Raw genomic sequence first — 13,339 nt, 5'->3', positions numbered from 1 at the left:
TGTTCCGATTGGCAGGCCTTCACAGACCATCTCCCAATGGCGCATCCAGAGGGTATCCCGTGTCCTCCATCGCTATGGGACACTGTAGCCAATCACTAATGCCTCTAATCCGTGCCTCCGTTACACCGGCTACCTGGCAGGTCTATGGTAAGGCTTGGGAGGAGTGGTGTTCACTAATCCAGGGTAGGCCCGTTCATAACTGCGACCGCGCAAGAAGCGAAGTGACGACGGAATTTTTGCTTCTGCTCAAAGAACAAGGGGCGTCGGGCACATCGGCACAACGGCATTTATCAGGGATAGCCTTCTTTTTTCAATTAGCAGGGTGGGTGGATGTGACGAAGTTCTTTGTCATTAAGCAAGCCATTAAAGGCTGGAAAAGGCTTCAACCGAGTCAGGAATGTCGTCGCCCCATGTCACTGAAATTACTACACGACATTATTGCAATATCCCCCTCAATATGCAAGTCTCCATACGAGGCGTCCCTCATATCAGCAGCCTTCGCTATCGTTTTTTCGGCGCGCTGCGCATTGGTGAATTGTTACCACGCCCAAAAAACGCAAGCAGATTTTTTCTTTCCCATACGGACGGGTCCCCACTTACCAAGTATCAATTCCAAGCAATGTTTAAACAGTGCTTAGCGAAAGCTGGGGAGAATCCGAAGGAATACGGGACCCATTCCTTCCGAATCGGGGCAGCCACTGAGGCAGCGAGGGCAGGAGTAACGGAGGCTGAAGTGCAGAGAATGGGTCGATGGAAGTCCGCTTGCTTTGCCAGATATATAAGACCGGATTTGCTGAAATAACACGTTTATCTATTACAGGCGACTGCAGACCGGCAGTCTGGGTAGTTGGTCACTCTTATATTTACTGGGCAGAAAAAAGAGCCATGATTCGACCAGGAGGAAAGAACCTTGGCTTCAGAAACGTTGAGGTCAATTGGAGAGGCATCAGAGGGCTAAGATGGCAACAAGTTATCCCGGAGATGGTGGACATCTCCAGGGCGGCCACGGGGCCGTTGGTAATGGTGATTCATGCTGGTGGCAATGATTTGGTGAAACGCAGTACGGTCGAACTACTAACAGTGATGAAGACGGACATCGAACGTTTGGCCTACCTCTTCCCGGATACAGTATGGGTGTGGTCAGAGATAGTACCACGAGCGGTATGGCACGGAGCAAAAAATGCAAATGGCATAGAGCGGTCAAGGAGAAAGATCAATGCGAGAATGGCAAAATTCATGAGAGAAAGATGCGGTTTCGTGGTGCGTCACCACCAGTTGGAAGGCGATAACTCTGCACTGCTGAGGGCAGACGGAGTGCACCTTACGGACATTGGTCAAGACATTTTGTTGTCCGGGATACAGGACGGAGAGGATCAGGCCCTGAAGGTGATGGGTGGGGTCGGAGTCCTGTGTAGGCGGTACACATGATCCTCCGTGGCGGAAAATGGCGGAGAGGGGGGCCAAGGTCGTAACAGCTCGTTGGCTGCACGCCGGTCGGTCGCAGACAAGGTTGCGGCGACGAGCTCGTAATGACATGGAAGGCCCCTTCTCTACCTATGAACTTAATAAACTGTGACCGACCTGTTTTCACCCCATCTAGGCCGTCTGTGTTTTCATTTGGGGACTGGGGGGAAGAGGGGAGGGCACCGCTTCAAACATACGGGTCTCCACAGTCAGGGGCAGTATTATAGTAGTTATATTCTTGTACATAGGAGCAGTATTATAGTAGTTATATTCTTGTACATAGGAGCAGTATTATAGTAGTTATATTCTTGTACATAGGAGCAGTATTATAGTAGTTATATTCTTGTACATAGGAGCAGTATTATAGTAGTTATATTCTTGTATATAGGAGCAGTATTATAGTAGTTATATTCTTGTACATAGGGAGCAGTATTATAGTAGTTATATTCTTGTATATAGGGGCAGTATTATAGTAGTATATTCTTGTACATAGGGGGCAGTATTATAGTAGTTATATTCTTGTACATAAGAGCAGTATTATAGTAGTTATATTCTTGTATATAGGAGCAGTATTATAGCCGTTATATTCTTGTACATAGGGGCAGTATTATAGTAGATATATTCTTGTACGTAGGGGCAGTATTATAGTAGTTATATTCTTGTACATAGGGGCAGTATTATAGTAGTTATATTCCTGTACGTAGGGGGCAGTGTTATAGTAGTTATATTCTTGTACATAGGGGGCAGTATTATAGTAGTTATATTCTTGTACATAGGAGCAGTATTAAAGTAGTTATATTCTTGTACATAGGAGCAGTATTATAGTAGTATATTCTTGTACATAGGGGCAGTATTATAGTAGTTATATTCTTGTATATAGGGGGCAGTGTTATAGTAGTTATATTCTTGTATATAGGGGCAGCATTATAGTAGTATATTCTTGTACATAGGGGGCAGTATTATAGTAGTTATATTCTTGTATATAGGGACAGTATTATAGTAGTTATATTCTTGTATATAGAGGGCAGTATTATAGTAGTTATTTTCTTGTACATAGGGGCAGTATTATAGTAGTCATATTCTTGTACATAGGAGCAGTATTATAGTAGTTATATTCTTGTATATAGGGGCAGTATTATAGTAGTTATATTCTTGTACATAGGAGCAGTATTATAGTAGTATATTCTTGTACATAGGGGCAGTATTATAGTAGTTATATTCTTGTATATAGGGGGCAGTGTTATAGTAGTTATATTCTTGTATATAGGGGCAGCATTATAGTAGTATATTCTTGTACATAGGGGGCAGTATTATAGTAGTTATATTCTTGTACATAGGAGCAGTATTATAGCCGTTATATTCTTGTACATAGGGGCAGTATTATAGTAGATATATTCTTGTACGTAGGGGCAGTATTATAGTAGTTATATTCTTGTACATAGGGGCAGTATTATAGTAGTTATATTCCTGTACGTAGGGGGCAGTGTTATAGTAGTTATATTCTTGTACATAGGGGGCAGTATTATAGTAGTTATATTCTTGTACATAGGAGCAGTATTAAAGTAGTTATATTCTTGTACATAGGAGCAGTATTATAGTAGTATATTCTTGTACATAGGGGCAGTATTATAGTAGTTATATTCTTGTACATAGGGGCAGTATTATAGTAGATATATTCTTGTACGTAGGGGCAGTATTATAGTAGTTATATTCTTGTATATAGAGGGCAGTATTATAGTAGTTATTTTCTTGTACATAGGGGCAGTATTATAGTAGTCATATTCTTGTATATAGAGGGCAGTATTATAGTAGTTATTTTCTTGTACATAGGGGCAGTATTATAGTAGTCATATTCTTGTACATAGGAGCAGTATTATAGTAGTTATATTCTTGTATATAGGGGCAGTATTATAGTAGTTATATTCTTGTACATAGGAGCAGTATTATAGTAGTTATATTCTTGTATATAGGGGCAGTATTATAGTAGTTATATTCTTGTATATAGGGGCAGTATTATAGTAGTTATATTCTTGTACATAGGAGCAGTATTATAGTAGATATATTCTTGTACATAGGGGCAGTGTTATAGTAGTTATATTCTTGTACATAGGAGCAGTATTATAGTAGTTATATTCCTGTACATAGGGGCAGTATTATAGTAGTTATATTCTTGTACATAGGAGCAGTATTATAGTAGTTATATTCTTGTATATAGGGGCAGTATTATAGTAGTTATATTCTTGTACATAGGAGCAGTATTATAGTAGTTATATTCTTGTACATAGGGGGCAGTATTATAGTAGTTATATTCTTGTACATAGGAGCAGTATTATAGTAGTTATATTCTTGTATATAGGGACAGTATTATAGTAGTTATATTCCTGTACATAGGGGGCAGTATTATAGTAGTTATATTCTTGTACGTAGGGGCAGTATTATAGTAGTTATATTCTTGTATATAGGGGCAGTATTATAGTAGTTATATTCTTGTACATAGGGGGCAGTATTATAGCAGTTATATTCTTGTACATAGGGGCAGTATTATAGCAGTTATATTCTTGTACATAGGGGCAGTATTATAGTAGTTATATTCTTGTACATAGGGGCAGTATTATTAGTATAGCATATATTTAGCTGGTGTACATTTCTTTCGGGTTCGCCTTCCTGTTGGGTAGATGGGCTCGCGGTGTCGGCCTCTCTTGTGAGGACATGTCACCTATATTGCAGTTTATGCAGTGAGGGGCGATATTGAATATCTTGACATTCTTGGAGGTAAAGTGATGTGAAATCTCTTCTTCTTTCTTGAGTTTGTTGGGATTAAACATTCCATCAATCCTCCGTTTCCCCCTTATTCGGCCATTACAGGGGACACTTACCCCATCCGAACAGTGTGAAGCCCCAGAGATATTTCTTATCAGAGAAAAAAGCCATAAATATGAGACAATGGAGATAAAGTCCTTCCACGAGGATCCAGTAGTAGTTGGTGGCCAAAAAGTAAAGGAAAAAAGTGACCGTGACTTTACACCCGACCTGAGGAGGAAAGAGACGGGAGTGATGTCGGGTTATAACAGCTCGGTGGTGACTTACAATATTTATATACATTGTATTTTCACAGGTGAAGATTATAAAAGGAAAATATTAATAATGTCGGAGGTTTTTATATGATTTCAATGTAAATGTTTAGAAAAGATGTGAAACATAATTAAAAAGCATGAAAAACTCGAATATGGGAAAATCGCGATTAAGAACCCCCCCATTGCCCGTCACTCACAAACTGGGACTTGTCTGCCGGAGGGGCCTCGGTCATCAGCTTCAGGTCCGTCTCGGAGAAACGCTCCATTTCCTCGAAGGGATTTCCGGAGTAGAGGACGGCGTCCTTCACGAAGATGCTGACGGCGCGCAGCATGAAGGACACGAAGAGGTGCATGTGGATGTAGTTGCGGGTGCAGTGCAGGCGCCTGCGGGGACAAGAAGCGCAGGACGGGGGATTTACACATCTGAGGAGTGTCGGTGATTATTTGCTTTTTCCCCCGTGAAGAGGATGGAGACGCGGTCACCGGGCCACGGCCACGGCAGTCATTATAAGTGGCCAATTATATTACAGTGGTGAATGAGGTGCAGGAGCGCCCCCTGACAGTAATGCCGCCATCTCTACACACAATGCTGTTACTATGGCTGGGCTATATCAATATCCCTCCAATCACTGATTCCCCGGGGAACGGTCGCGGGTACCCGGTAATTACACGGTGTGAGTACAATATACACCGCCATACAGCGCAATCATCCATACTGCCCTATTCTATCTCCAGACGCTGCCGCTCTGCTGCTTTCCCTGTAAATCACACAAACCTCTAATGTTACATCATATTCAGCATTTCCAGGAAAATTGGGTCTCTGCAATTCAATGTGGATCCGTCACCAGATGTCACAATACAAATTGGATACATTATTACATATAGGCCACTAAGACCCGATGACCTGGTGTATTCAATATGAGAATTCATGTGAGGATAATCCTGTACGAAAGTGTAAATTATCTACTTATCTGCCTGACAGCTCCTCAGTGACCCTCCTCCCTGCTGCTGATTATACACATCTTATCTGCCTGACAGCTCCTCAGGGTCCCTCCTCCCTGCTGCTGATTATATACGTCTTATCTGCCTGACAGCTCCTCAGTGTCCCTCCTCCCTGCTGCTGATTATACACATCTTATCTTCCTGACAGCTCCTCAGTGTCCCTCCTCCCTGCTGCTGATTATACACATCTTATCTGCCTGACAGCTCCTCAGTGTCCCTCCTCCCTGCTGCTGATTATATACATCTTATCTGCCTGACAGCTCCTCAGTGTCCCTCCTCCCTGCTGCTGATTATATACATCTTATCTGCCTGACAGCTCCTCAGTGTCCCTCCTCCCTGCTGCTGATTATACACATCTTATCTTCCTGACAGCTTCTCAGTGTCCCTCCTCCCTGCTGCTGATTATACACATCTTATCTGCCTGACAGCTCCTCAGTGTCCCTCCTCCCTGCTGCTGACTATATACATCATATCTGCCTGACAGCTCCTCAGTGTCCCTCCTCCCTGCTGCTGATTATACACACCTTATCTGCCTGACAGCTCCTCAGTGTCCCTCCTCCCTGCTGCTGATTATATACGTCTTATCTGCCTGACAGCTCCTCAGTGACCCCCCTCACTGCTGCTGATTATACACATCTTATCTGCCTGACAGCTCCTCAGTGTCCCTCCTCCCTGCTGCTGATTATATACATCTTATCTTCCTGACAGCTCCTCAGTGTCCCTCCTCCCTGCTGCTGATTATACACATCTTATCTTCCTGACAGCTCCTCAGTGTCCCTCCTCCCTGCTGCTGATTATACACATCTTATCTGCCTGACAGCTCCTCAGTGTCCCTCCTCCCTGCTGCTGATTATACACATCTTATCTGCCTGACAGCTCCTCAGTGTCCCTCCTCCCTGCTGCTGATTATACACATCTTATCTGCCTGACAGCTCCTCAGTGACCCTCCTCCCTGCTGCTGATTATATACATCTTATCTTCCTGACAGCTCCTCAGTGTCCCTCCTCCCTGCTGCTGATTATATACATATTATCTTCCTGACAGCTCCTCAGTGTCCCTCCTCCCTGCTGCTGATTATACACATCTTATCTGCCTGACAGCTCCTCAGTGTCCCTCCTCCCTGCTGCTGATTATACACATCTTATCTGCCTGACAGCTCCTCAGTGACTCTCCTCCCTGCTGCTGATTATACACATCTTATCTGCCTGACAGCTCCTCAGTGTCCCTCCTCCCTGCTGCTGATTATACACATCTTATCTGCCTGACAGCTCCTCAGTGTCCCCCCTCCCTGCTGCTGATTATATACGTCTTATCTGCCTGACAGCTCCTCAGGGTCCCCCCTCCCTGCTGCTGATTATATACATCTTATCTGCCTGACAGCTCCTCAGTGTCCCCCCTCCCTGCTGCTGATTATATACATCTTATCTTCCTGACAGCTCCTCAGTGTCCCTCATCCCTGCTGCTGATTATACACATCTGCCTGACAGCTCCTCAGTGTCCCCCCTCCCTGCTGCTGATTATATACATCTGCCTGACAGCTCCTCAGTGTCCCCCCTCCCTGCTGCTGATTATATACATCTGCCTGACAGCTCCTCAGTGTCCCTCCTCCCTGCTGCTGATTATACACATCTGCCTGACAGCTCCTCAGTGTCCCTCCTCCCTGCTGCTGATTATATACATCTGCCTGACAGCTCCTCAGTGTCCCCCCTCCCTGCTGCTGATTATATACATCTTATCTTCCTGACAGCTCCTCAGTGTCCCGCCTCCCTGCTGCTGATTATATACATCTTATCTGCCTGACAGCTCCTCAGTGTCCCTCCTCCCTGCTGCTGATTATACTCATCTTATCTGCCTGACAGCTCCTCAGTGACCCTCCTCCTTGCTGCTGATTATACACATCTGCCTGACAGCTCCTCAGTGTCCCCCCTCCCTGCTGCTGATTATACACATCTGCCTGACAGCTCCTCAGTGTCCCCCCTCCCTGCTGCTGATTATATACATCTTATCTTCCTGACAGCTCCTCAGTGACCCTCCTCCCTGCTGCTGATTATACTCATCTTATCTGCCTGACAGCTCCTCAGTGACCCTCCTCCCTGCTGCTGATTATACACATCTGCCTGACAGCTCCTCAGTGTCCCCCCTCCCTGCTGCTGATTATACACATCTGCCTGACAGCTCCTCAGTGTCCCCCCTCCCTGCTGCTGATTATATACATCTGCCTGAGAGCTCCTCAGTGTCCCTCCTCCCTGCTGCTGATTATACACATCTGCCTGACAGCTCCTCAGTGTCCCCCCTCCCTGCTGCTGATTATATACATCTTATCTTCCTGACAGCTCCTCAGTGACCCTCCTCCCTGCTGCTGATTATACTCATCTTATCTGCCTGACAGCTCCTCAGTGACCCTCCTCCCTGCTGCTGATTATACACATCTTATCTTCCTGACAGCTCCTCAGTGTCCCTCCTCCCTGCTGCTGATTATACACATCTTATCTTCCTGACAGCTCCTCAGTGTCCCTCCTCCCTGCTGCTGATTATACTCATCTTATCTTCCTGACAGCTCCTCAGTGTCCCTCCTCCCTGCTGCTGATTATACACATCTTATCTGCCTGACAGCTCCTCAGTGTCCCTCCTCCCTGCTGCTGATTATACACATCTTATCTTCCTGACAGCTCCTCAGTGTCCCTCCTCCCTGCTGCTGATTATATACATCTTATCTGCCTGACAGCTCCTCAGTGTCCCTCCTCCCTGCTGCTGATTATACACATCTTATCTGCCTGACAGCTCCTCAGTGACCCTCCTCCCTGCTGCTGATTATATACATCTTATCTTCCTGACAGCTCCTCAGTGTCCCTCCTCCCTGCTGCTGATTATATACATATTATCTTCCTGACAGCTCCTCAGTGTCCCTCCTCCCTGCTGCTGATTATACACATCTTATCTGCCATACAGCTCCTCAGTGTCCCTCCTCCCTGCTGCTGATTATACACATCTTATCTGCCTGACAGCTCCTCAGTGACTCTCCTCCCTGCCGCTGATTATACACATCTTATCTGCCTGACAGCTCCTCAGTGTCCCTCCTCCCTGCTGCTGATTATACACATCTTATCTGCCTGACAGCTCCTCAGTGTCCCCCCTCCCTGCTGCTGATTATATACGTCTTATCTGCCTGACAGCTCCTCAGGGTCCCCCCTCCCTGCTGCTGATTATATACATCTTATCTGCCTGACAGCTCCTCAGTGTCCCCCCTCCCTGCTGCTGATTATATACATCTTATCTGCCTGACAGCTCCTCAGTGTCCATCCTCCCTGCTGCTGATTATATACATCTTATCTTCCTGACAGCTCCTCAGGGTCCCTCCTCCCTGCTGCTGACTATATACATCTTATCTGCCTGACAGCTCCTCAGGGTCCCCCCTCCCTGCTGCTGATTATATACATCTTATCTGCCTGACAGCTCCTCAGTGTCCCCCCTCCCTGCTGCTGATTATATACATCTTATCTGCCTGACAGCTCCTCAGTGTCCATCCTCCCTGCTGCTGATTATATACATCTTATCTTCCTGACAGCTCCTCAGGGTCCCTCCTCCCTGCTGCTGACTATATACATCTTATCTGCCTGACAGCTCCTCAGTGTCCCTCCTCCCTGCTGCTGATTATACACATCTTATCTGCCTGACAGCTCCTCAGTGTCCCTCCTCCCTGCTGCTGATTAGATACATCTTATCTGCCTGACAGCTCCTCAGTGACCCTCCTCCCTGCTGCTGATTATACTCATCTTATCTGCCTGACAGCTCCTCAGTGACCCTTCTCCCTGCTGCTGATTATACACATCTTATCTTCCTGACAGCTCCTCAGTGTCCCTCCTCCCTGCTGCTGATTATACACATCTTATCTTCCTGACAGCTTCTCAGTGACCCTCCTCCCTGCTGCTGATTATACACATCTTATCTTCCTGACAGCTCCTCAGTGTCCCTCCTCCCTGCTGCTGATTATACTCATCTTATCTTCCTGACAGCTCCTCAGTGTCCCTCCTCCCTGCTGCTGATTATACTCATCTTATCTGCCTGACAGCTCCTCAGTGTCCCTCCTCCCTGCTGCTGATTATACACATCTTATCTTCCTGACAGCTCCTCAGTGTCCCTCCTCCCTGCTGCTCATTATACACATCTTATCTGCCTGACAGCTCCTCAGTGACCCTCTTCCCTGCTGCTGATTATATACATCTTATCTGCCTGACAGCTCCTCAGTGTCCCTCCTCCCTGCTGCTGATTATACACATCTTATCTGCCTGACAGCTCCTCAGTGTCCCTCCTCCCTGCTGCTGATTATATACATATTATCTTCCTGACAGCTCCTCAGTGTCCCTCCTCCCTGCTGCTGATTATATACATCTTATCTGCCTGACAGCTCCTCAGTGTCCCTCCTCCCTGCTGCTGATTATACACATCTTATCTTCCTGACAGCTCCTCAGTGTCCCTCCTCCCTGCTGCTGATTATACACATCTTATCTGCCTGACAGCTCCTCAGTGTCCCTCCTCCCTGATGCTGATTATACACATCTTATTTGCCTGACGGCTCCTCAGTGTCCCTCCTCCCTGATGCTGATTATACACATCTTATCTGCCTGACAGGTCCTCAGGGTCCCTCCTCCCTGCTGCTGACTATACACATCTTATCTGCCTGACAGCTCCTCAGTGTCCCTCCTCTCTGCTACTGACTATACACATCTTATCTGCCTGACAGCTCCTCAGTGTCCCTCCTCCCTGCAGCTGATTATACACATCTTATCTGGCTGACAGCTCCTCAGTGTCCCTCCTCCCTGCTGCTGATTATACACATCTTATCTGGCTGACAGCTCCTCAGTGTCCCTCCTCCCTGCTGCTGATTATACACATCTTATCTGGCTGACAGCTCCTCAGTGACCCTCCTCTCTGCTGCTGACTATACACATCTTATCTGCCTGACAGCTCCTCAGTGTCCCTTCTCCCTGCTGCTGATTATACACATCTTATCTGGCTGACAGCTCCTCAGTGACCCTCCTCCCTGCTGCTGATTATACACATCTTATCTGCCATACAGCTCCTCAGTGTCCCTCCTCCCTGCTGCTGATTATACACATCTTATCTGCCATACAGCTCCTCAGTGTCCCTCCTCCCTGCTGCTGATTATACACATCTTATCTGCCTGACAGCTCCTCAGGGTCCCCCCTCCCTGCTGCTGATTATATACATCTTATCTTCCTGACAGCTCCTCAGTGTCCCTCCTCCCTGCTGCTGATTATACTCATCTTATCTGCCTGACAGCTCCTCAGTGTCCCTCCTCCCTGCTGCTGATTATACACATCTTATCTTCCTGACAGCTCCTCAGTGTCCCTCCTCCCTGCTGCTCATTATACACATCTTATCTGCCTGACAGCTCCTCAGTGACCCTCTTCCCTGCTGCTGATTATATACATCTTATCTGCCTGACAGCTCCTCAGTGTCCCTCCTCCCTGCTGCTGATTATACACATCTTATCTGCCTGACAGCTCCTCAGTGTCCCTCCTCCCTGCTGCTGATTATATACATATTATCTTCCTGACAGCTCCTCAGTGTCCCTCCTCCCTGCTGCTGATTATATACATCTTATCTGCCTGACAGCTCCTCAGTGTCCCTCCTCCCTGCTGCTGATTATACACATCTTATCTTCCTGACAGCTCCTCAGTGTCCCTCCTCCCTGCTGCTGATTATACACATCTTATCTGCCTGACAGCTCCTCAGTGTCCCTCCTCCCTGATGCTGATTATACACATCTTATTTGCCTGACGGCTCCTCAGTGTCCCTCCTCCCTGATGCTGATTATACACATCTTATCTGCCTGACAGGTCCTCAGGGTCCCTCCTCCCTGCTGCTGACTATACACATCTTATCTGCCTGACAGCTCCTCAGTGTCCCTCCTCTCTGCTACTGACTATACACATCTTATCTGCCTGACAGCTCCTCAGTGTCCCTCCTCCCTGCTGCTGATTATACACATCTTATCTGGCTGACAGCTCCTCAGTGTCCCTCCTCCCTGCTGCTGATTATACACATCTTATCTGGCTGACAGCTCCTCAGTGTCCCTCCTCCCTGCTGCTGATTATACACATCTTATCTGGCTGACAGCTCCTCAGTGACCCTCCTCTCTGCTGCTGACTATACACATCTTATCTGCCTGACAGCTCCTCAGTGTCCCTTCTCCCTGCTGCTGATTATACACATCTTATCTGGCTGACAGCTCCTCAGTGACCCTCCTCCCTGCTGCTGATTATACACATCTTATCTGCCATACAGCTCCTCAGTGTCCCTCCTCCCTGCTGCTGATTATACACATCTTATCTGCCATACAGCTCCTCAGTGTCCCTCCTCCCTGCTGCTGATTATACACATCTTATCTGCCTGACAGCTCCTCAGGGTCCCCCCTCCCTGCTGCTGATTATATACATCTTATCTGCCTGACAGCTCCTCAGTGTCTCTCCTCCCTGCTGCTGATTGTATACATCTTATCTGCCTGACAGCTCCTCAGTGTCCCTCCTCCCTGCTGCTGATTATACACACATCTTATCTGCCTGACAGCTCCTCAGTGACCCTCCTCCCTGCTGCTGATTATACACATCTTATCTGCCTGACAGCTCCTCAGTGTCCCTCCTCCCTGCTGCTCATTATACACATCTTATCTTCCTGACAGCTCCTCAGGGTCCATCCTCCCTGCTGCTGACTATATACATCTTATCTGCCTGACAGCTCCTCAGTGTCCCTCCTCCCTGCTGCTGATTATATACATCTTATCTTCCTGACAGCTCCTCAGTGTCCCTCCTTCCTGCTGCTGATTATATACATCTTATCTGCCTGACAGCTCCTCAGTGTCCCTCCTCCCTGCTGCTGATTATATACATCTTATCTTCCTGACAGCTCCTCAGTGTCCCTCCTCCCTGCTGCTGATTATATACATCTTATCTGCCTGACAGCTCCTCAGTGTCCCTCCTCCCTGATGCTGATTATATACATCTTATCTGCCTGACAGCTCCTCAGTGTCCCTCCTCTCTGCTGCTGACTATACACATCTTATCTGCCTGACAGCTCCTCAGGGTCCCTCCTCCCTGCTGCTGACTATATACATCTTATCTGCCTGACAGCTCCTCAGTGGCCCTCCTCCCTGCTGCTGATTATATACATCTTATCTGCCTGACAGCTCCTCAGGGTCCCTCCTCCCTGATGCTGATTATATACATCTTATCTTCCTGATAGCTCCTCAGTGTCCCTCCTCCCTGCTGCTGATTATATACATCTTATCTGCCATACAGCTCCTCAGTGTCCCTCCTCCCTGCTGCTGATTATATACATCTTATCTGCCTGACAGCTCCTCAGTGACCCTCCTCCCTGCTGCTGATTATACACATCTTATCTGCCTGACAGCTCCTCAGTGACCCTCCTCCCTGCTGCTGATTATACACACATCTTATCTGCCTGACAGCTCCTCAGGGTCCCTCCTCCCTGCTGCTGATTATACACATCTTATCTTCCTGACAGCTCTTCAGTGTCACTCCTCCCTGCTGCTGATTATACACATCTTATCTGCCTGACAGCTCCTCAGTGACCCTCCTCCCTGCTGCTGATTATACACATCTTATCTTCCTGACAGCTCTTCAGTGTCCCTCCTCCCTGCTGCTGATTATACACATCTTATCTGCCTGACAGCTCCTCAGTGTCCCTCCTCCCTGCTGCTGATAATACACATCTTCTCTGCCTGACAGCTCCTCAGTGTCCCTCCTCCCTGCTGCTGA

General features: G+C 47.1%; 1 protein-coding gene across 1 annotated transcript in view; it reads right to left on the bottom strand.

The window, feature by feature from the left end:
- The window catches only part of PTH1R (parathyroid hormone 1 receptor), a 341,607-nt gene that overhangs the window by 41,469 nt on the left and 286,799 nt on the right, over window positions 1–13,339 (bottom strand). The window contains exons 6-7 of the mRNA XM_075315851.1: window positions 4,736–4,922; window positions 4,341–4,494 (exon numbers count right to left, since the gene is read on the bottom strand). Coding sequence (XP_075171966.1) covers window positions 4,341–4,494; window positions 4,736–4,922 — 341 coding nt within the window. The remainder of the gene's footprint in view (window positions 1–4,340; window positions 4,495–4,735; window positions 4,923–13,339) is intronic.

Source organism: Anomaloglossus baeobatrachus, chromosome 6 (assembly GCF_048569485.1).
Source record: "Anomaloglossus baeobatrachus isolate aAnoBae1 chromosome 6, aAnoBae1.hap1, whole genome shotgun sequence".
Classification (NCBI taxonomy): domain Eukaryota; kingdom Metazoa; phylum Chordata; class Amphibia; order Anura; family Aromobatidae; genus Anomaloglossus; species Anomaloglossus baeobatrachus.
The sequence above is the reverse complement of the archived record's forward strand: the minus strand, read 5'-3'. Positions and strand labels throughout refer to the sequence as shown.